The sequence below is a fragment of the Solea solea genome, chromosome 16 (genome assembly GCF_958295425.1).
Source record: "Solea solea chromosome 16, fSolSol10.1, whole genome shotgun sequence".
Lineage (NCBI taxonomy): Eukaryota > Metazoa > Chordata > Actinopteri > Pleuronectiformes > Soleidae > Solea > Solea solea.
Genome location: NC_081149.1, coordinates 23,076,974 through 23,101,448, shown reverse-complemented (window position 1 = coordinate 23,101,448; position 24,475 = coordinate 23,076,974). Strand labels below are relative to the sequence as shown.

The 24,475-nt window shown below is 39.5% G+C and overlaps 2 protein-coding genes across 2 annotated transcripts; one reads left to right on the top strand and one right to left on the bottom strand.

Annotated features, from left to right (window-relative positions):
• Nucleotides 1-741: 741 nt before the first annotated feature.
• Nucleotides 742-3,123, top strand: elof1 (elongation factor 1). Its single transcript, XM_058654264.1, has 4 exons — nt 742-869; nt 1,739-1,869; nt 1,966-2,036; nt 2,408-3,123. Exons 2-4 carry the CDS (start codon nt 1,754-1,756, stop codon nt 2,470-2,472), a joined length of 252 nt encoding a protein of 83 aa, XP_058510247.1. The 5' UTR covers nt 742-869; nt 1,739-1,753; the 3' UTR covers nt 2,473-3,123.
• cnn1b (calponin 1, basic, smooth muscle, b) lies at nt 3,032-15,020 on the bottom strand. Its single transcript, XM_058654263.1, has 7 exons — nt 14,731-15,020; nt 8,195-8,316; nt 8,035-8,101; nt 7,411-7,548; nt 6,937-7,053; nt 6,023-6,169; nt 3,032-5,016 (listed from the first exon to the last, which is right to left on the bottom strand). Exons 1-7 carry the CDS (start codon nt 14,788-14,790, stop codon nt 4,774-4,776), a joined length of 894 nt encoding a protein of 297 aa, XP_058510246.1. The 5' UTR covers nt 14,791-15,020; the 3' UTR covers nt 3,032-4,773.
• Nucleotides 15,021-24,475: the final 9,455 nt, after the last annotated feature.

The window sequence follows — 24,475 nt, the reverse complement described above, 5'->3', positions numbered from 1 at the left end:
AAGTTTTCAGTTTCCATTATAAATTGATACCCTAACCTCAATCATCACAACTAAATTATTAACACAAAATGTCCTCACAGTTTATGTTTTTTGGTCCTCATGCACACACACACACACACGCATGCTTTTTGTTTCCCTCTCTATTTACCTTGAGTTTGAATGGTAAACAGAGGCATAAGTGAATTTTTCTTTAACATATTAAAGAAATCTAGATAACTTTAAATTTATTTACATATCTTAATAGTGTTTAGTTATTTGGTTTGATTTTGGAGATTGCTAATTTTTAAAATTTTTTAAAACCAAAGTCATTAAACTGGTTTACTTGTTTGATTCAAAAATCAGTTACTCCACACATTGAATATGAAATTACAAATGAATACTGGATAATTCTTGTGATTGTACTGCCCTCTAAAAACAAGAGTGACTGGTGGAGGGGGGGGGGGGGGGGGGCAAAATCAAATCCAGCTTAGGGCCCCATAAAGGCTTGGACCGGCCTTGTATCTCATGAAGAATCGTTTCTTGTTTTAAAGGATGTAGTTTGCCAGTTTAACTACATTTACTATTTATTTATCTATTTATTTCTATTTACTATTTTTTAAAGGCGGTATTTACATGTTTGCGTGCTTATACAGAGTAACAGAGGCGTAGCTATTTATCTATAGAGGAGGGATCTAACTTACCAAACGGGCTATTGCTATTGGATACTTGGGCTGTCAATCATTTTTGTTTCGCCAATCAAAACCTGGACTTATTCATGAACCAACCAATCAGAGGAGGCTGTAGAGAAACGCAGCATCCGTAGCCCGTTGAAAACACAAAGCATCCTCCTCCTTCTCCTCCTCCTCCGCTGCGGGAGACACATCACTTTGGTAAGACAACAATCACATCACACAGCGAGTGCACGCATACTGTCACGAAACCAAGATGAAACACACACTCAAGCTTCGCCTTTTAACCCGAATGTTGTCTCAGAACGAGCAGGTTTTGAACCTACGTGCTAGCAGCTGTTAGCGAGTTAGCTCGCTAGCAAGTAGCTGTGTGTTGTTTTTGGCGCTTTAGTTATCATCAGTCGTTTTGGTGCTGAAAGTGTCACACTTTAAATATGTTTTTTAAAAAGAATTTATAATAACTACGAGTGTGGGGTTTAGTTGGACTGTACAGATATAGACAATGATTATAATAAGACATTTAAGAGTTTGGATATAAGTCATATTATGTAGTTTAAACCCGTCAAAGAGGTGACCTTTATAGATTTATACACTAAAGCCATGAAATGTACAGTAAGTGCTGCATAAAGCAATAGCAGTTTTTAGTTTAAGACTTACAAGGACAGTAGAGCTGCAACTAACGATTATTTTCATAATCGATTAATCTGTCGATTATTTTCTCGATGAATCGTTTGGTCCATAAAATATCAGAAAACCATAAAAAATGTTGATCGGTGTTCGTCAAACCTGGAAATGATGATGTTCTCAAATGTCTTGTTTTGTCCACAAACCAAAATGATTGACTTTTAATGATTAATTTGTCACCCAGAGCAAAGAAATTAAGAAAATATTCATATTTAAGAAGCTTAAACAATCAGAAATCTTGTTTTAATCATGAAAAAAAGCTTCAAATCGATTAATCGATTATCAAAATAGTTGTCGATTAATTTAGTAATCGATTATTAACACATTTTAATACACATTTTACTTACTATTATTATTATTATTATTATTATTGTTTCACATCACAGATAAAAGATAAAAAAATGGGGCGAAGAAAGTCAAAGAGAAAACCACCCCCGAAGAAGAAAATGACGGGTAACCTGGACACTCAGTTCACCTGTCCCTTCTGTAACCATGAGAAATCCTGTGATGTCAAGATGTGAGTGTATCTCATCTGTAACATAATATTATAAATGTTTTCCTTAAATATGAAACAAATGCATCATGTATAATAAAAATGCCGGCTCTTTTTCAGGGAACGAACTCGCAACACAGGGATTATATCATGTAGTGTTTGCTTGGAGGAGTTCCAGACGCCAATAACCTGTATCCTTTTTTTAACACATCAGACCAGATATAGATATCACGTTTGTTTGTTTGCACTTGTCGCTGTTTTGTTTGTTTATTTGTCATTATTCATTCATATAGATGTCATGATTGTCTGTTAGTACCAGGCGCAGGTCATGTAGTTTAGAAACGCAGGTTAGAAAAAGGCACTTTTGATAATATATAGGCTTAATCAGTGTTTCGTGAACCAGTTTGACAATGGTTTATATGCAACAGGCTTTTTGTTTATATTCAAAAGCAGCAGACTACAGTGTAAGTAAGAAAGTAGAGCAGTGTTTTATCTTGGTGTGGGTAGGAATGTGTCATGTGTGTCAACACCTAGAATGTCCCTTAACTTTCCCCCGCGTCAGATCTGTCCGAGCCCGTGGATGTTTACAGTGACTGGATCGATGCCTGTGAAGCAGCCAATCAGTAGTCACGATTTGCACCGTCCATTTCTCTAACCTCACTTTTACACGCCTCGTCCCGTCCGTCTGGTTTAATCGGCTCGTCTGGCCTGATCCGTGCTGCTCATCTTTGAATGAGCTTTTTTTGAGTTTTATTATGTTGTAATTTTAACGTGTTCCTCTGGCTGGGCCAGAGTGTCGACATGTTGTTCCAACAGTAGCCTCACCACATTGTTTGTCACCACTCTCCAGTGATTTGCTTGTGATTAGTATTATGTCCTTTTTTTACATAGATTTTTACTGTGTAACATTGAGGTTTTATTCCATGTCCTTCATAATATTTGTGATTTATAGATGAAAAACACGTAGTGTGAGGTAATGTTTTGTCACTAATGCACTGAAACTTTTTGCTGGTTGAAAATTTCTTTTTAAAAATTGCCAAGTCAATCCGTCTGGATTAGATTGTATTTGTACTGCTAAGTTTAAATCCCCTCCCCCACCACCACACTTTTGTTCTACACTACTGTGTACCTGACATTTACTATGTAATTTGATGTTATGAAAAAAAATTATGAAAGCAGAAGCAAATATTTTTGAAGTGTTTTTATTGCACAAATGTCATGTTTCGTGAAAGGCATATATTAAAAAAAAAAAAGGTTAACAAAGAAGAAGTGTCGTTGGAACAAAGCAAACACATTAGATGAACAATAAATTTACTCAGTATTATTGCCTTTCTTAATATCATAGGATGGTAATAATGGTATATAAAAAAAAAAGCAACAACAAAAAATCTACAATCCTACATTGATTGGACCAAAAACACACACCTGCATGTGTACATGTACTTTTCCCCACTAGATGGCACTCTGCTACATGTCCATATCTGTGATGCATTCACGAGACAAGGAGCTCAGATACACTGGTCCATTGACTTCAAAGTCAGTCATTTTAGGTTCTGAAGTGTGAGACCACGTGTGTGTGACCCTCCTCTCCTGAGTTTATCAAACACTTCTGCACCCTGAATGTGTGAAAAGCAAATCATGCGACAACCAGTGGCACTTACAACCAGAAAACATTACATTCAAGACATTCGGTGGGTTAACAGTATGATGCAGACTCTTGAAAAGGAGAATTATCAGCAATTATCAGCAGGCAGGTCTGTCTGCTTTGGTGCTGCCTAATATGGACACGCAACAGTAGGAATGCCACAGTGTAAAAATTAAGCTTCAGTATGTAGAAAAGTGGTTTAACAACTATTATATTAAGTATTTTATAAATTTATTTAATTTGTATGTAAAACCTGGTTGTCAATAAACACAAAAGACTGAAAATGTATTGGAGGATACAATGGCACAGGATGGTAAACAAGAAGTAAAGATTGAAGTATCTCACATGTCTACCCAAGTACTTTATCATAGTAACTGTACTTAGTTACATCCTACCACTGTGTTACTGCACACAAGGTGAGGCCGGCTAAAGTGCAAATGGAGCAACAGCAAGAAAGCAAAAGTTTCCTAGAGGACGGAAGAAAAGACGACTGGTGACTAACTTTACCTTAACATTTACCTTTCCTTATTCCTCAAATAAAAGCCCATGCTGCACATAAGTCACATCCTTGAAAAGTGTCAAAATGGGATTTTTTTTGTTACCAGGCTTGTGATGTGAACATGGTGATTTCTCAGCGCAGGTGCTCATAAAACCAAGCAATGTCCGCACAAAGCAACAAGTCCTCCTGCATCATCCGCCCCGGGCAAACCTGCGGACCCGAGCATCAGCCATCCCCGAGCAATGGAATCCTGGAGCCTGTGGAGGCCCCGGTGTGTTTCCAGCTGGGTCAAAGTTCAATAGCACCAACACACGGTCACTTGTTTCCTTTTTGAGGAATTTCAAATTCTGTTTCATCAGTGTTCAAACTGGTCTGGGGGGTAAGGGAGGTGAAGTGAGGGGCATTAATAATTAATAATGTATAATTACAACGCGAGTAGAAAAAGCAGTAGAAAAAAAAATCTATAAATATTGAAGGTTGTTAAATTGCAGAGTGTTGTGGGTATTTTTTTTCTTTGCAGTAATAAAATGAACCAGTGCAGTGAGATAGAGAAGTTGATCACTGCATTAAAGTTTTTTAAGGTCAGGTCGATGTAAACACTTTTATTGTTTTACTAAAATAGAGTAAAAAATAGGTTTAAGATAAAAAAGACGACATTGGTATCAATCAGTGTTAAATAAAAGTCAGTTGTGGTCGGTCGTCTGAAGTTAAAGCAAAATGGAGGGAGGAGAGGAGGGAGGAGGGAGGAGCGGTGCAGATGTCCGTGTTCTCATACAGTCACACTTTAGTCGGAGTACTGGTTGTAGCCGTCAAACTCCAGCTCACTGCCGTTGTCGCAGGGCTCAGTGGGGTTGGCGCAGTACTTGTTGTCAAAGACCTGGCGCGGCAGGCCGTAGGTGGTCATGCCCTTCTGCGAGGCCACTTTGTTGGTGCCCATCTGCAGAGAGATGGTGGTGGTGTCACAGTTCTCCAGCTCCAGCTTCTTGTCAAAGATGTGTCTCCTGGTCCCTGGAGCCGTCATGCCGGACTGGAGGACAAAAAGCAAGACGCAGCTAAAAAAAATGTTGTTCAAATCCTCTGGAAAAAAAACACCAACTGAAATACTCAATTTATACCTTCGGTCATGTCACTGACTATTATACGGTCAGTGTTTAGGTTATGTTTATCAAACTACTGTGTTTGAACCATATGCTGGTATGGTTTTAACATCAGCACAGCACACAGAAAACTAACACTGTATTACAGTAACACTGTCACCTGTATTTTTGCCCTATTTCTCACGCGCGGCCAATATAAAGTTCAATCTATGCATATAAATCTGTGCAATAATCCTGTTCCACTGCATAGTACATGTACAGTGCATAGTGAAAGGTCTATATTCTTAAACATATAAATATATAATAATAATAATATATAAATAATAATAATATATTTATATTATGTAAATATCTTTATAACATTTCCTGGTTACATCTGTGCATTTGCTACAGTAACAAGAGAATTCACCCAATGTGGGATCAATAATGTGTAATGTAATATAATCTCACCTCATCTCATCTAATCTGTTACTTTAAGGTAACAATTTTGATAGTTTATCTAAATGCGTAAAATAACATTCTTATGTAGTCATTCCAGCGATGTATGGACTTCATCATGTCTCCATTATCTATGAACTTCACAGTGCTCCTCGTTGGGCTCCTCAGTGCTACAACAGTGTGTATTAATCTGCAGCTGAAACTAATCCCTCTAATTTTATTACTGATAAATAACATTTTGCGAGAGTATTTCATAAAACTGCAAAAGAAAAAGCAGTTTCATGAAATATTGGTTCATGGGGAAAAATGCATTACTTTTAAAGCTCCAATGGCCCAAAGGAACTAATGCGATGTTGGCTTTGGCCACTAATGAGATTTGTTGACAATAATAACAGCAGCTGTGCTCTTTAAATGATTTAATCCCAAGCCTGAGTTTTTGCCCCAGTAAAGCGATGAATAAGAACATTATGTCCGTGTGAATGGAGACTCTTTTCTCACCTGGCTGGCTCCTTTGTTGGTGCCCATCTGTAGGCTGATGGTAGACTGGTCCACTGGGTTGTCCATGCCTATCTTGGCATCATACAAATGACGCCGTGTGCCGTATGACGTCATGCCCTTTTGGCTGGCAAGCTTGTTGGTGCCCATCTAGACACACAGCACAAAATAAAGCTGCGTCACTGAAGACACTGTCAGTGAAGACACTGTCTGTGAAGACACTGTCTGTGAAGACACTGTCAGTGAAGACACTGTCAGTGAAGACACTGTCAACGGCAAATAACAGCCAAGTGTGCCGCTGTCTCCTGTGAGCATGTGCTGGGGACAAATGTTGCCCTCACAGTTGACGAGAAACCAGCATGACTGCTGTGTCCCTGGATGAGAGGAAATGCCTTTCCTTACCAGCAGGTGGTGGTAATCTGCATCCAGTATCCACCATTGAAAAGCTGATGACCTATTAAGCGACGTATATAAATGCCAACGCCGGTTTCTCGTCACTTGGCCATCGCAAAGACGGATCAACAATTTAAGACTTGAACGATGTCTAAATGAAATCAGGAGGGAATGGAACAGGGTTCGCAGGACGTTGTGTACTTGCTTTGTCATTCTCGCATCTCTACTTGTTTTGTGAATGGCTGGAGCTAAACAGCAGATGGTGACACCGATTTAAGAGGCTGAATTTGTTGTAAAGTTATTGAAATGTATCCTGTGCCGCACACACTGCTCCAAAGAAGGCTTGGGACAGAAATCACCAGCCTGTCTGCCAACTGCTGGGACAGTGTGTCCCCGGCCTTAGAGCAAAGTTCTACTCTACATGAATAATGCAGGGCAGATGTTTATAGACGACGCATCAGCAATCCCACGCATGACCACAGTTACAATGACGGATGTCCGTGAGTGGTTTAGCTGATTCTGACCTGCAGGCCTATGACGTTGCGTCCCTCCTTCAGCTTCTCCGGAGCAAAGCGACGCTGCTGCTTCTCGGCGTACTTCACCCCTAAGTCGTATTTGGACTGGAAGCCTTTGGACTTGGCCTGAGAGAGAAATCATACAAATGACAGTAGTTTATGTTCGGTAGCATTATTCTTTTGTGCTGTTGACATAATCCTTCTAGTCCGGTGTGGTACAGTATTTGGCATGCAAGATAAAATCATTCATCTATTACAACTGACAAATCCTACTTTGCAGCGTCAAATTTAAGGTTGAGCGACAGGTGGGCTCTAAAAGTTGGAAATGTTGAAGAAATGATCTATCATTTGTGATAACACGGCTTAAAAAACTGTTATTTTAAGTCTGTTAGATCCAGTTTGGTGGCTCTACTTGGACCCGGTTTAAATGAAGGTCACCGTACTGTACGTATTATAATGTCACAGCTTATGTCGTGTCCTCACCATCCCAGCCAGAGCGATGAGCGTGGACTGGACCTGAGTGTGGTTCACGTTCTCAAACAGATCGTTGGCCTCAAAGAGGTCGTGTGGCTTCAGGCCGAAGTCTGTGATCGCGCGGACAAAATTCCCGATGTTTTCCAGCTAAAAAGGAGGAAGGAGGACAAAATGTGTTAAAGGTACTTACAACCGTGTGCAGAGAAGACTGATAACGTATATTTTTTAATGGTGGCTTTGATCTTTCTTTCTACCCATTTCTTTTCATGCGACGCTAAGCTAACTATCTTCTATTATGAGCAAATAAATGAAGGATTATTAACATTCTTAACTACAGAACAAGGGGAACAAATAGAATAAATATTATCTACTATCTTGTCCAAGTAATTATAAATAAACAAGCAGCTAAAGTTTCTAATGACTCATTCTCTCTCTGTCCTTATAAAGTCTGACTCCGTCTATGTGAGCGTTCATTAGCAGCAAAGTTAATATCAGTGAGAATTCATTTTTAAAATCAACCTTTAAGTTTATGGGGTTGTTTTTCAGCGCGGTAAAAGTTCATTAAATGTCACACAGAGATGAGTCTGATATGGCAGCTTCTTTATGAAATGTAAATGATGCTCGTTGTGTTACCTGGTGCCAGTTTTGAGGGGCGTGGTTGATCCTTTTCACAGAACCTGGCTGCATCACGTTAATCAGTCTACAGAGAGAGACAGACACAAGGCAAGAACGTGGGATTTACATCATTTTATGTTTTTTTACAAGCTTCCTGTCCGTGTGTCTGTCCACTCACTCGCACAGCAGGACTCCGTCCTTCAGGCTCTCCATGAAGTGGTCTCCCATCTTCTTCCCGGTCAAATCCTCGATCCACAGCCGCAGCTCTTCCTCCTTGTGGGGGTCGTACTTCCCTGCGAGCTGAGGAAAGATTAGAGGTCAAACTTTAATGTTTTTCTTCTGCTTTATATAGAGAGTTTTATTACAAAGAAGATGAAAGCGGATTTCAGCCAAAGTCTACTCTCCAGTGGCAGGTTTTAGTCCCTTAAGTGGATTTAACTTGAAAGGATTTATTTTTAATCAACTAAAGATTGTTCAAGTATATATATATATATATATATATATTTAATTTTTTTAAGAATTATATATATATATATATATATATATATATATATATATATATATATATATATATATATATATTTTCAAAGGAATGGCAGTGTCTGCATATTGCTTTTTGTCACATTTTCTTTTCTCATTTCTTGACACTTCTTTGAGTCCGATTTACAAACCGCTGGAGCATCATCAGTTGGACTAGATCTGTACGAGTGGTGCACAAATGCAGTTGAAGCTAAACTATCATTTTGCCCTGGACTATCTATTGTTTGACATGTCTCAGGAAGTAGCGAGACACAATTTTATTATTTACCTTTAAGAAAATTGACAGAATTTGCAAAATGGGAAAATAAAATGCTTTGTTTCTGCAAAAAAATCTTATTTTTTGGTCTTTTAATAGCCATTAATATATTTGGTTTGCCCCCCAAAACCCAGAGACGATACTTTACCCTCACAATACTACAAATAAACACGAGCAATCCTTTCACAGCATGAGATGATTGCCTCACATACACACATATGTCACTGCTATAATATAAGTCAGTTTGATGGTGGAGCTTTGATGGAAGGTCATGTTCAGTGTAGCCTGCGACTGCTACCTTTTCTGGACTTACAGAGCCCAGCTTTAATGTATGCACTGACTTTTCAGTTTATGAAATTCATACAGTTTATGTCCTATAAAATATAGAATCTCAATGGAAAAACCTGTACTAAATATTTTTATTTAGCTAAATCTCACATTTGTTTTTAAGTTCCTATAAAAAGAACAGGAAGAAAAACAAAAATTCTCTGTGGACATTCCTACTTGAAAAAACACACTGGTCTCCCTCTCTTTTCTCTCCATGTATTTCCTTATTGGCACAAACACTTTGCCCTAATACTTTGAATTCTGGCACCGGGGGTTTCAGGCTGCTCCCCCTTTGCGAGCGCACACACACAAACACACGCACACACTTTCTTTCTTCCTGAATGTTCTACAGATAAGTCTTCCCAGTCTGGGATTGGCAGCCAACACAAACAAGTATTTTCAAAGCAGCAGGGATAGCATAGCTTCCAGTCCATCACACCAAACTTGGGAGAAAAAGCTTTTCCCCCAAACACTCCCTCTCGCTCCGACTGCCCTACTCGTCGTCTGCAATTGGACCAGCTCATATTTCTCACTCTCTCTCACTCTCTGACTCTCTCTCTCTCTCCCATTGGGTTTTCCAGAATCTGTCCTTTTACAGTGAGTTGACTATTCAGTCAAACTCCGTCTGATAACAACCGTCCAACATGGACAGGTCCTGCTTCCTGTCGAGGTTCGACTTGACCGTTCATCTCGTAGGAGAGTTGTGGGATGGGATGGAGCACGGACACAAACGAATACACAATACAAAAGGTTTTTATTAAAAATATTCTGCCCAAATGTGCCATTTTCTTTGGACCAGATGGCATTGGTGACCCCGGCTCAAACGCCCTTTGGAAGTCGGAATTAAGATTCTCTTTCCATGAAGGAAACCAGTGTCAGTTTTACTAAAGAACTCACTCATCTACAGCAAACTCAGCACGAGAACAGATAAGTCAGTAATGACACAACTGAAGCAATATCTGTCTAAAGATAGCTGTAGCCATACGCCTACAGTAGCCAGCCACCATAAGCTACTGGTCATACCAGACCAAGTAAGGCTGTACACCGGAAAACCTCCTGATGCTCAGATCAAAATCATCTGCAGTCACTTTTATTACATTTGTGATTAATGTTTCTATTCTTGATGACCACACAAAATGTTTGTGCTACTCATGCATTCACAAGCACATTAATACAACACATTTATGCATCATTAGCACATTCATACACTGCCAGGACAGTCACTGTGAGTAATCTGGGCTTAAGTATCGTGTCAACATGTAGACGAGAGGAGCCTGGGATTAAAACCCAGAACTACCTGTTATAGGACGACCTGCGCTACGTATATACGTGTGTGTGTGTGTGTGTGTGTGTGTGTGTGTGTGTGTGTGTGTGTGTGTGTATATATATATATATATACACACACACACACACGTATATATATATATATATATATATATATACATATATATATATATATATATATATATATATATATATATATATACACACACATACATATATGTGGTCATACACATACATATATATATATACACACACACACACACACACACACACACATATATACATATGTATGTATATATAAAATCTATTATTTATATATAGTCAATCCATTAAGTAGTCTATTTAATCTTTTAAAAGCACAAATACATTTTCAAAATATTCCATAATAAGCAGAAGTCGTCTCTTAAATGACACTTCTTCATTGATTAATAATCATTGATTAATAATTCCATAATAACCCTCCAGCATAATGTAAATCAAGTGATCTGAGAATAAATTAAGACTATAGCACCCAGGGCTTGATGACATGACCGAAAATGTTCTAAGGACAAAGAAAATGATGTTGCAAAATGTTTTATTATTATTATTATTATTATTGAATTATCCTTCAAGCCTGTCATGACAGAGACTTTGACAGAGGGCGCTCTTATTGGCTGTTCCACTCTGCAGCTCCACATACACGTCCCTTCTGTAGAAAGATCACTTTTCCAGCACTGGTAACAACTGCCTACGCTGCAAAGCATCCTCAAAAAAACAAGCATCTTTGGGAAGGGCCCAGGACAGACAGCCTCGATGCCAAAACATGTGTATTTTAATAACCTGGGGGTAAGACTGGACAATTTGGAGCAATTCTGTCTTATTTTGTACATTTTTCCAGTATAAAAATACTTTTATAAGAAGTATTTTCCCTGGTTGTGGCGTCACTTGTTTAAACAACTACACAGAGGTTAAACATTACCTAAAAGGGTCATAAGGTGCATTTGTAAGGTTGAGAGATGATTAACTGCATAAATGAAGAGGGCAAAGTCCAGCTATCTCAATGCATAAGTAGTAAATACATTTCTTTTGCATTTCATACGTTAGTCACATTTATTTAGAGGACAGGACCCAATGTGACCCTGCGTTTATAGAGTCACAAGCCTAACAGTTATGCAAACACCGGTTTATCTATCTCATATGTTAATCATAGGTTTTTTACATGTGCTTGTAAAAGTGTTCTGAAAGACATAGAACATAAAATATACAATAATATCACCACCAACTATGGCACAAGTATCTCGAAATTTAATTAAAAATACCTGAATTAATGTTGAGTACACCAACATTCTGAGTGTATCAAATGTGGAAATGGTGTATATTTGTGCAACTAGTGCAATACCTGTTCAATATTTCAATATTTTGATGTTAGAATCCTGCACTTAACACATAAATGATGTGATGAACAGAGAGAGATGAATTCGTGCCACAGGGTAAACGGGGGCAGAAGCAGCTCTTTTACTGAAATCTCTTGCATTTCTTATCCAAACTTCACTGCACACCCTGGGGCCTTATGGATTTATACAGAGATATTAATGCACCTTTAAATCTGCAAGACTAAGAATTACTGTCTTTCAAAGTGTCTTAATGTCACTTTATGTGCAGTGGAACGTGTGTGGGCTCAGAGTAAAAGCATCTGTCTAAACGCCGGTCACCGATAAGTGGAAATCTCCACATACACAGACAGACATCGCTTGTTTCGGACATTATTTCTTCTGCGAGTTTCAAACGGATCTGCCGTCTCAGGTCCACCTGCGTTGTGTCAGGACGGGGTTTTGTGTGTCTTGACTTCAGAGTAAACTGTTTAGATTAAAAGGACACTTTCTCAAGTTCCAAGCCAGAGCCCAGTCACTCCATACAAGGCCACGAGATCACGCTGCTGTACCTGTCGCCCTTCCTGCTGCGTCTCTGGAACTGAACCATCCCCGCGTGACCCACAAAGCCCTGACGCTCGCATCCTTGTGAAGCAACGTTCCCATTCTTCAGCAAATGGGAGTTCACTCCTCTACGGCCGCGGCACAGAGCTGGCAGCCAAATAACAAACAACGCAGCACTGAAATCTCAAACCTTCATTCCTGACTAAGAGCCCAGTGGCTGCTCAACAGCAGTCATGACAGGAATGTGGGTTTTCACAGAGTGCCCGGTGCCTCCGTGAGGGAATAAAGCACTGATGATAGACAGCACCATTCAGGGAAGAGACCACATCCCTTTTGGGAGAATAAGGACGACAATGATGTGGGTGTCGGAACAGTCGCAGACTGACCTTTGGGAACAAAAACTGTCGGCAGCTCTGACTCATCCCACTGAACACAGTCACTACTGTCACGATAGCAGCAAAATCCACTTTATCAACTTTATCAACACAATGTAGTAGTGGAGTTACATGTTACCCTCATATTAACCCTCCCTTCCATGTGTGTTGGAGAACCAGCAGACCCAAGTCCTCATATAAATATAAAAGGCTCACAACACTTCATACAATCACATGGGAAATAAACCCTTCTATTTTAGCCAAATGAAAATATAACTGAAAATATAACTGAACCTTTAAAGGGATAGTTTTATGAAATGTGCTCGTATGAGGTTATTGACACTTTATCAGCAGGGATTTTAGCCACTTCATAAAATGCAATCAAATCAAATCTAGGCCTGATTAAGTCTTTGATATCTTAAGGATAGGTTGCCCCTTTATAATGATTTCGTAAGGTAACAGTCGGTGACAATTAAGATTCAAATAATAAGCCACTTGTGGCTGGATACTGGAGTTTGTAAACACCTCAGTCTCCAGCACCAAACCCCATTGAGAAAATCAGTGTTTCTATCCTGCAGCGGCACAGGAGCTGTTGGTCTTCTGCCGCCTTGTTAGCCATAGTTTGTGCCACTTCAGTAAATCAAAATAAAGTCGCAACTTAAGATAGTTAGCGATGGAGGCGGCGATGGATCACTACATTTCTGTGCGCTGTGGTTGTAAAATCTTTGATTTTCTCTATGGACTTCAGAGGGAAAACATGGTTCTGCTTTACTTTACCATTCTTTTACACACAGATCCTCATAGATGGCATTACTTCCTAAATACTTACGTGTATTTTGTTCATATAATAACATCTATTCATAACCGTTTACATTTTTGCAATTCAAGCTTTCATCATGACACGTCAGAAGTGCTTTTAATTCTCGTCGTCTTTCAGTCACTGTAAGCTCACTCCTGTCAGTCGGTTCTTAAATGAACCAGGAACAATAATGAGGAGTGGAAGTCAGATTTCCACAGACTAAAAATGTCCTGATCCTTTCACATTAGCACGAATAACTTGGCCACAGAGACGCGAGACTCGCTCCAAAACAATCACCTCCCACACTGTGTGATCCAAGAGTCACCGGAGCCGAGTCCTGACCAAATCATGTTAGAATGTCTGCGTCTTAATGATTTTAACTCAAAAATAGAAAGCACACTTCACTGCGAGAAACTCTATGAACTCAGTTTTCAAACGTGTACGTATCATTCAATTATCATCTGTTTAAACATTAAATTTGCCCTTTTATGTCAACGTTATGTTGTTTTAACAGGGCCATAAATGCACTTTAAGAACAACTCACTGTAGTTTGGTCACTTTTGATTTATATCGCTGCTCTTTGAGGATTTTACACACCAGTGTTTTACAGCATCATGTAAACGACCTAAACTAACATATAGTGTAAAGACAAGATAGTTTCTCTGTCATCAGAGCTGATTTGAAACAACCTGCCAGAGGAGATGAAGCTTCCAACTTCACTAAAAGTCTTTTAAATCACTTTGTAAAAACTGACCTCCTTCTTCTTACGTGTGTGTTTCACTGCAGTGAGTATTTGTGACAATACTCAGTGTTTTATGACAGTTGTACTGTTGCGTTACTGCCTTTATCGTTCATCACTTCCCCTTTTTAACCTTCATTCATTCATACGTTTATCACTTTATGGTGTGTTTGAGTGCTTGTATGACTTGTAGTCATTTATTTTCATTCCTTTATTTGCTCTTTTATTTCCATTTATTCATATTGACTATTGGTATTCTGTAACTTAGTGATTCAAGATTCCAGTCTAGAAGCTGAAAGAGCAGAATATGTATATTATTATCATAATAGATTAAAAACAGGGAGTGTTACTGTGTCCATCTTCATGCTGCGAGGCCTTCACTGACCTCTGGTGGACCTCTGACCTCCATCTAAAGCAGTTCAGGCTCCAGCTGCATATGATTTGAATGTAAGCCAGTGAAGGTGAAGTGAAATCCGACTTACTTTACTCTTGACCTCGGCAGAAAGTCCGAAGGCAGGGCCGCTCCTGAAATGTGTTGACATCCTGCTGTGTGCGGTCAGTGGAGCTGAGGAGGGCTTTAAAAATGGAGACGCAGGTTACAGCAGCTCTCTGTCCCAAAGTCACACACACACACACACACACAGTCCTGGACAAATCCGTGTCTCCGTGTCTCCGTGTCTCTGTCTTCCCTCGTCCCGTCCTGTCTTACTCTCTGTCGCAGTGAGACTCCGTGCAGCTGCTGAAGCTTCGGTTCGAACTTTCCGACGCTGTTCTGAATCTTTTTTAAACGCTTCCCATGTGTGTGCCCTGTGATTGGCCGAGGCCGCCGGCCAATCAGGGCGCAGCCTCCTCATCTGGAGGAGTGATGTCACCTCTCGGGTATTAGAAGTCATTCAGTCACTTTTTCCACTTTTAGGCCAGATAGAGACGCTGCTGCTGCTGCTGCTGCTGCTGATGATGATGCTCTGTGACGTCACTGTTCTGTTCTTGTCATCTTATGTCATTGCTTTGTTTCACTATGTAATGCCAATCAATCAATAACCACCCTATGGATTTAACGACACATTACATTAAGTGATATAGGCCTGATGTTACTCGTCATTATCAATAATCATATTTAACTGTACTGATGTGATATTAGGAGTGATATTTTGCGTGGTGATAGTATACAGACATATTTTCTTATTTATTTTTAGCATATACTTTTTTTAACTTTAAAAAAATCAATGTAATATTGTGACAATACCGTATTGTGACTTAAATATCGTGATAATATTGTATCGTGGCTTAAATATCGTAATATTATTGTATTGTGACTTAAATATCCTGATAATATTGTATATAATATATATATAGATATATAATATTGTATTGTAACTTAACGTAATAATATCATATAAGGACTTAAATACTGTGATAATATCGTTACGTGACCTAAATATAATGATATCTTATTGTGACCTAAATATCATGAAAGTATCGTATCGTGACATAAATATTGTGATAATATCGTATCGTATGTATTTAACTTTGCATAAGACTCATCTTTTATGCTTTTATTCTGTTCTGTTTGCTCAATAATGAGACCGGACATCCTCCTCTGTATGTGACAAATACAACATCCTTGAATCCTTAGAATTTCAATTTTCAACAACCATTAAAACAATCATATAATCCTCAAGTAAAGGTTTATATAAAACTCTTTTTATTTTTCTAAGCTGTGGTGAATTTGTATTAAAATAATGTAACTTTGGTAGATACTCGGTTAATTTGACCCTTATCAACTCAAATGACCTAAGAAAAAGTACTTTAAAGGAGTCAAATGTAGATGATTAAGAGTTGAAGGGGAACAAAAGTGAAAATCATTAGTTTAACAGGAGAAATAATGACATTAATCCAGAGTGTGACAGTTGGATCATGTGTGAAATGACTTACAGAGTCTAAGTTCTCTTGACCTTGATACAAGGAGTGGACAAAATGTTTCCTTCACACGGTTCATTCAGTTGGCGTTGAGGATCTGCACAGCATCAACTGACTTCTTAGTTTTTAAGAGTCCTTATCATATCCAAAAATATACAGTGTATGCAGTGTACGAGGACCCACACACAGCTGTGGAATAGCAGCATATCTGACATGTGTGTGACGTGTGTCTCTGTGTGTCTCTGTGTGTGTGGAAGCTACCGTAGAGCTGACATCACTTGTAATAATGATAATGAGGTGGTTTTCCTGTCGGTGTGTTACTCGTCTTTCCCTCAATAGCCAGGTGGATAACAAGGGAAGGAATGCAGTAGACTGTTGGGATCTGTGGAGTGTAAAGTCAGTCAGTGGGGATCAGAGGAGGCGGCGGCGGCGGCGGCTCACTGAACACCGTGATTCACCCTCTGCACTCTCACTTCTGTGTGTGTGTGTGTGTGTCACCACTGGACACGAGGAACATTCTGGAGAGGGCCGGGCATGGCGGGACAATGAGGGAATGCTGTGATGGTTACATTAGCAGCAGAGACGGATGTATTCACAAACACACAGGTGTAAAGAATTACTGCAGAGCAATTGTCTGCATGAGAGACTTTCCGCCCTGACCACAGTCACATTCACGATGTAACGCGCCGCAGCTGTTCGTCTCCGAATAAATCACATACATTTTGTTCCACAGTCCAGCTCCACTTTCCCGATTGTTATTGATTTCACGGAACTTTTAGACGCACTTATAAATATGATACAGGAGGAATGGTGACTTCAGAGAGATTGTTAAGATTTAGTCTGAGATGTGATTGAGAAGAAGGGGCCTGCGGGGATAGAGATAAACATACAAACAGCCCAGTGAACAGCAGGGTACCACAAAGCTACAGCTTCAGAAACAAGCACCCTATGATACTGAGTTTGAGAGCTACAAACACCACATACCACCCACAGACCATTTGGTGTTCCTTTTGTTTCTGCATGTCTCTGCTCTGAGATTCATGTACAAACCCGCACATAAAAACTAGCGATGAGCCAAAATTATACACAGTATTAGTCTGACACTGGCCAAAATGACTGGATGTGAAAAAGAATAAATGTAAAATCACACGCAGTAAATGCTTCACTAAGTACAGCCTGTTAAAGCGTGTTTTCTTCTTTTATGGAAGCAGAATATTTGTCAGACAGTTTGAAATGTCTTGTTAAGGTGTGGCGGTAAATGCATCAGGGCAAAGTGTAGTTTACAGCTACAGTAGGTTCAAGGAAGTGAAATGTAAGATGTTAGTGTCGGTGAACAGTAGGGACGGGCACGGATATTTGACTATTTGTTTGATTATTAAGAGTCGATCGGTTAATGTGACTCTTCATATTGATTTTTATCAATGGTTTATCACAAGGCAGCAGCAGCAGCAGCCTTTAGTAAGTGGACTGCATTTAAGAGGTTTCTTGAATGCATCTTGAAGCTGGTCCTCTAAGCTCAAAACACTTTACCAGGGTCTTTGAATGCATCTCGTTAGCTTATCCTCTTCGCTCAACAAGCTGGGAACCCTGCATTACTATCACTAGCTCCCATGCACTGGAGTTTAGAATATTTGAATATGCAATGAATAATCCTGTCAAATGTCCGACTACCATTTTTGCCTGAAATTCCCATTCCCAGTAATTCCTCATGCGAGCAGAGCCAGGAAATAAACCCACAACCTTACAGTTGAAAAACAACTCGTCCTACCACTGAGCCACCATGGCTCAATCCTGACTCCTCACTTTGTTTTATACTTTTCCTTCTAAAAGTTAAGTACATTTTATATATATGTGTAAATGTGTTTATATATGACAATGTCCGTTTAGCCTGTAAAAAGATTTTTTTTAAAAAACCACTGATGTGTATTGTAGTCTTTAAGTCTTTAAATTAACCAAGAATATTAAATAAAGGCTACAAAACAAACATTACTTTTCAAAGGAAAACTAAAATAAATCATGTTTAGAATATCTTTGTGAAGACAGTATAATTAAACAGATAAAGTAAGAAGAAATTAAAACAAACTGGAAACTTTAACTTTAACTTCAAAACTTTAACTTTAAACTTTGAACTTTAACTTTAATCAATTCTGGCCTTTAGACTCATGACATCAGTGTTTTATAAAATAATATTACTGTATGTCCCTGATGAGCTCACTGCTCCAATAATAAGAGAATACGATCATAATTATTAACCTCATTACCTGGTTAACCTTTTATTACATTTTTAAACAATATGTAATGTTTCTAAGATTATCCAAGACCTCAGTATCAGACTGTAAACAAACTTCAACAGATTATCTTAAATTAGCTGAAAGTCTGTGTTCTTACAGCAGAGACTCAGCGTGTCCTTTAATGTTTAAGGTTGTAAAGATTTGGCTGGTTTTATTTGAGCGACCTTTCACTGAGGTGATTTAACCTTCACTTTATTGGCTTTTTTTTTTCTCAACAAAACTAAAATATCTGTCCAAAATATGTCAAAGAGGCCAGTAAAATAATTGGTGTACAGCAGCTCAGAGCTAAGATTTAAATTTGTGCCATCGTAGATACATAGATTGTCATCATACAAGTACAACAGAACTGGGCAAATAAAAAATAAAATTATAATAGAAACAATAAAACATATTAAATACCTACAGAGCAATAAATAAATGAAAAAACTCAAATTTCACTCATTCAACACATATTAAAGGGTCACTGTTTAGGGCACAATCAAGACTATGATTTTGCACAGCTCTTAGAAACACAAAATTCATCATATACAATATTCTCTAATCAGAATACAAGCGTCTGCTTTCTGGCAAATAATATAAAGTGCAACACTGTTATTTGTACCTATTTTCCATCAAATGATTAAACGATGCTGTTTAAAGCTGCAGGGATTGTGTAAAGGTCTCATGGTGCTTTTATGCTGTGCCATTGTCGTTAGTCTAGAAACATTAAATGCCTTTGTCTCAAACTCAAACCCCCTGACAATGAGTGTCCACACCGGTCATGGGGAAACATGTCAACAATGTGGGAATTTTGCTTCAAATTATATCACAATACTGGAATGATACACAAAAAACATATTTATGATACAAATTGAAATAAAACATTTCTAAAATAACACATGGACAACTGTAATAAATACACAAAAGTAACTCATATATGTATAATTTTACATTAAATACTTAGGTATTATTATTATGCTCATGACAATAGCTAACAATCATATTTGGTATTATCTTCTGTCTATATAAAATGATATTATGCGGCAGGCGGCATAAAATCGAGAAGGTGGGCCGCGGGAGGGGTGGGGGTCGCGAGTTTGAGACCTCTGGTCTGGAGAAAGGAAGAGGAAGAGCATTGCATAGCCAAAAGTCTGCTGCTAACTAGTGGTCGGAGGCTTAAATACAGCACAAAAACACATTACCATAGCAACAAAGTGCTTCAAATAACCATGACAGTACTCCACCATGAAATATTGTAATATTTTAGCATTAGCATTAGCGGTTAAGTGTCTTTCTTGTCTCGTGTGTCATGTCTTTAACGCGGTGTTGTATTTGTGTTGCCGCCCGTCTCGCTCGGGTCTTCCTGGAAAAACGAGGCTCTAAATCTCAGCGCGGCCTCTTCCTGTTTAAACAGAGGCTAAATAAATAAATAAATATAGGCAATATTTGTACGTGCAAAGTGCAACGCTTCATTGATGTGGCTCGCTGCAGCCATGTGTTGTTTTGATTTTACGCTCTTCAGTCCCGGACCGTGTCGCACAGTCTTGTTTTGGACTGCATCGTAACATTGTAAAATGATCATACTTTTTGTACAATAACATATTGTATGGTGACGTAATGCAGGATTCTACATTCTTTCACACAAATGTGTGCACAGATACTTTTATGCACAGTCACACTCTCTCTCTGTCTCTCTCACACACACACACACTCACAGTAAGCGAGGGTCTTATAAACATTTCACAGAGAGATGAAGAAGTCTCCACTTGGAATTTGGACACTTTATTTGGGCATGGGACGGGAGAAGGGACGGGCCGACGCTGCCTGGGAGAGGTACAGGGATGTGTGTGAGGAATCCCTCTGCAGATTATTTATTTACGTTGACTCCACGTTTACACGGGTTAATGGGCGACTTCTGGGCACATTTATTGTGCGGCGAAAAAGTCATGTGGATGGTTCAGCTGATAAGCAACAAGCTATAAAGGTGCCACAGTCTCTGATAATGTGCTTTGTGTTTACAGTAAAACAAAGCTGAGCAACGTCATAAGCAACCCGGCAACCCAAACAAAAGGAGCACATAAAGTAAAGATTTACGACGTCTTATTTCACTTATTACTCCACACGGCACTTTCCAGAGTAATTATTTCAAAGTAAAAATAAGACATAATTGATAGCAGGAGAGCTCCAGGATACAGGTAGAGTTATTCTGAAGCCATGAGTCATGAAATGTGCCAGAATGTAGATGAGCATTCTGGAAGAAAGATGTAGAGAGGGAGGGAGAGGAGAGGAGAGGAGAGGAGAAGAGAGGAGAGGAGAAGAGGGGATAAAGAGGGAGATTAGTGCAGAAACTCAGAAGGACATTTCTGCACTCGGTTGCTTCTCCCTCCACCCACCGACCCCTCTCCTCACTCCACTCCGCCTGGCTATTTATGGTAGGAGGCCTCAGGATCCTACGCAGCTCAGAGGAGTTCTTAGTGCTGAGTTCATGGCATCATAATTCCAACCTGTTGCTACAGTACAGGACATGAAGCTTCAAACAAACCTGGATCTGGTCAGTGAGACCACCAGAGTCAACACAGACCGCGCTCTCTCTCACATTCAGCAACGCATACTCAGTCTCATAGTCTCAGTTTCAATCTTTACTGGCTTTTCTTTATTATTATTATCATTATTATTATTATTATTATAATAATAATATTGTAATCAAGTGTTCTTTAAGCTCAGACAAATTCCAGAGCTTTAATCAGTTGTTCTCATCTAATACTTTAAGTGTCAGTGTGACCTAAGGGATTATTTTTTTAAACTGCACTACAATTCAAAAACTTTTATTATTTTTATAAAAAAAAAATGACTAAATTCATCTTTTGCACTTGAACTGCTTCAGTTTTTAACTTCAAAATGGCAAATTCAGGTGTCACATAAACATATCAACTAAAGCCCCTTTTCCACCTATGGTCCCAGCTTGCCTTGGCACGGCACGGCACGGCACAGCTCGGCACGAGGCACGAGTCCTTTTGTGCCCACCAGTGTTCCGAGGCTTGAAACTGCAACGCTAATTCCGCACCTTTTAGACCCACTTGTAAGGGGACGGGCAAACAGTGGGCAGTGTCACTGGTGGGCACGTGAGAAAGAAAAGAATAAAGGGGAAACTGAGGTTGGGATGCACAATTTTTCAAAAATACTGCCCCTATTCTAGTAATACAAAGCTAAATGCAAATCAGTGAAGAATTCCTTTAAGGCTTCATAACAGGAGCACCTGCAAGATTACATCCACTCTGCTCAAGAGCATCAGGGAACAACAGCAGCCTTTGCATCTGGCTGGTTTGTCCACTCAGGCTTTTCCATTAGCGATAGTGCCTGCTGCTTCTTTGAGTACCTGCTCTGACGAGGTTCCAAGTGAACGTCACTGAACAGACAGACCACAGAGCGCGACGTCCGACACAAGAATCAAACCGAACAATGGCGAACTGTAGATCAGTTAAAAAGAATTAATCTGCGTTAATCTCCAACATTTAGCAAAGGAATCACAACCCGTTCAGCCGTATTTCTCCGGTCATGCAGGAAGTACTGAACTGATCTTTTTAATGAACTGATTCTAATGATTCAGTGACACAGAATACACTCATTTGTGTGTTTGTGTCGCGTGTAAAACAACGTCACAGACAAGTAGGGCTAAAAGTGTACAATGGAAAAGCACCAATAGTGATGCAAGATGTCAACACTTACCTAAAGTACATAGATTACAAAAGGATTATTCTAAGATTACAAAAAAAGAAGACAATTCAAATTCTGCCATTAAACCCCGGTTAAATGTGACACACTGGACCTTTAAATGTCGTTCAGTGTTCACACTCAAACGACAACTACAACTTCTGCTTCCATTTTTAAAGGGTAAGTTAACTTCTTTCTCGCATTTAAAGCGTTATTAAGCGTTTAATATGTGAACATTAGGCTCAGGTAACGCAGCACAAGTCCGTGCTCCCAGTTGTTTTCCCACTGTGTGACGCAGGCTCTTTGGCTGAGGGAGGCATAGTGACACTTAGGTGCTGCTTGTTAACACACTGCTTCAGTTTTTGATTACCTCTGGGCAAGGACTTAAGCACCGGCTCCGTTTATAGCCTCTCCAAAGTCTGGAATGTTGATTTTCTTTCTTTAACAAAAAAAAATAATAAAAAAAATGAAATGTGTTTTTATTTCCCCCCAAGTCTGGGAAAGGTCTCCACCATAAATTCCTCCTGAAATAGACATATCCCCCATAATCCTATTCATTTATTTATTTTTCACATCACTATAAGTTACTGCTTGTGCTCCTCACAAAGAGCTAAGTCAAAACAGACATGGGAGCTTGTAAAAAAAGGAGATAAACACACACACACACACACACACACACACTGTGGCGAGGTTGTTGTGTCACACAGGTGTGTGTGTGTGTGTGTGTGTGTGTGTGTGTACACAGCGTGCAGGTGATGATGTCGGCCCTCCAGTCCTACAGTGTGGGCGTGTGCTGCAGTAGCAGGGGGAACCTTTCATTCACTTCTCTGTTATGTGACCATGTTTGGTAAAGCTTCTCCAGCACAGTCTCTGACCGAGCCCCTTGACCGATTGGAACACACACACACACACACACACACACACACACACGATGGTTTCAATCACAGACGTACTGCAGCTCAGACGCCCCCTCCTCCCTCCTTCCAAATAGCTTTCATCCCTATTTCAGGCAAATATCTTGTTTAATTCTTCCACCTTCATTTTTAATGTCGCACGCTATACCTCACTTTTCCTTCTCCCCCCTCACTCTCTCACTCTCTCACACACACACACTCACAATTTGAAAGAAAAGAGAAACTTGGTGCCAGCTACCAGTAGCTCCTCTTGGCGTGTTGGAGTAGAACTGTCATACGACCAGCTGATGCTGATGAATGACCGGAGCACTTCAGTGTGCTCCTGTCTGGACGCATTACACGGAATACAATAGGCCCCGCGGGTTCTCAAACTGTGGTACGTGTACCACCAGTTCCACGCGAGGTTCTTCTGGTGGTACTTGAATAAATAAATCTGCGTCCTGTGAAATGTCTGTCTCTGATTTTGCGTGGTCTATTTACACCGCTGTATTTTCTCAGGTGGTACTTGGTATAAACCACTTTAGGCCATTCTTGAGTCAAAGAGTCAAAAATGAAACTTGTCTCATAAAAAAAAAAAAAAATGAGAAAAGTTAACATTATTAAAACAAAGCAGATCCATGCGATAGGGCCTTTAAAGGGACTATATGTAAGATTATTTAAGCATTGATTTGTCTTAATGCAATGAATGGACAGCCTCCTGTCGACTGACTAATATAGCATTTAATGGACAAACGTGAGTCTAATAACATCAAAATAAGACCGGTTCCCACAACGCAGACACAGACGGAACAGAAACTCGACAAAAGCATAAAAAGCAAAAGAAAGTCTTATCGAATGAGGCTTATAGCGTCTGACAGGAACGTGATGGTAACACTCACTCAACAGTCACTAATGAGGGTTAAGGTCCATTTTTGTCTGTTTTATGTCCGTCCTTTGTAAACATTATCTACGTCCCCACATACCTCTGTTTGCTTTTGCATTTGGTATGGATGCTTACGCAATATTTCCTCTAGAGGGCAGTGCTGAGTACAAAGTTGCAGAAATGGACTGAAACGCGAGCGGGTTTTTTGCGGCAGTGGAATGTAAGACCGGTGAACGGAGAACGTTGCTCGTTGGTGTTGAGAGAGATAGATGACGAGGGGCATTTTCAATATTTCCTCGAATAGAATAGTGTCGCCTCAGCTCACTTAGAACCTCTCCAGATCAGGTACTTAAAAAAGGACCTGGTAGCAGGTTCTATTCTAGTGGAAACACAACTTAACCGTGCCGAGGCGAGTTGAGCCGGTGGAAACACGCCATAAATTAGCCTTTAGCATTATCTGCTATATAGCTACCAATTTAGCCAGAACTAACAGATATTGTTGCTAAAGTGATGTTCCCCATGTCCACGATTCTTGGGTGCCCTCCGCCAA

Coding starts and splice junctions, on each gene's coding strand:
- elof1 (XM_058654264.1), top strand. CDS start 1,754: ATGGGGCGAAGAAAGTCAAAGAGAAAACCACCCCCGAAGAAGAAAATG. Junction 1,870..1,965: donor AAATCCTGTGATGTCAAGAT/GTGAGTGTATCT, acceptor GCTCTTTTTCAG/GGAACGAACTCGCAACACAG. Junction 2,037..2,407: donor GTTCCAGACGCCAATAACCT/GTATCCTTTTTT, acceptor CCCCCGCGTCAG/ATCTGTCCGAGCCCGTGGAT.
- cnn1b (XM_058654263.1), bottom strand. CDS start 14,790: ATGTCAACACATTTCAGGAGCGGCCCTGCCTTCGGACTTTCTGCCGAG. Junction 7,549..8,034: donor CCCCTCAAAACTGGCACCAG/GTAACACAACGA, acceptor CCTCCTTTTTAG/CTGGAAAACATCGGGAATTT. Junction 7,054..7,410: donor TCATCGCTCTGGCTGGGATG/GTGAGGACACGA, acceptor TTTCTCTCTCAG/GCCAAGTCCAAAGGCTTCCA.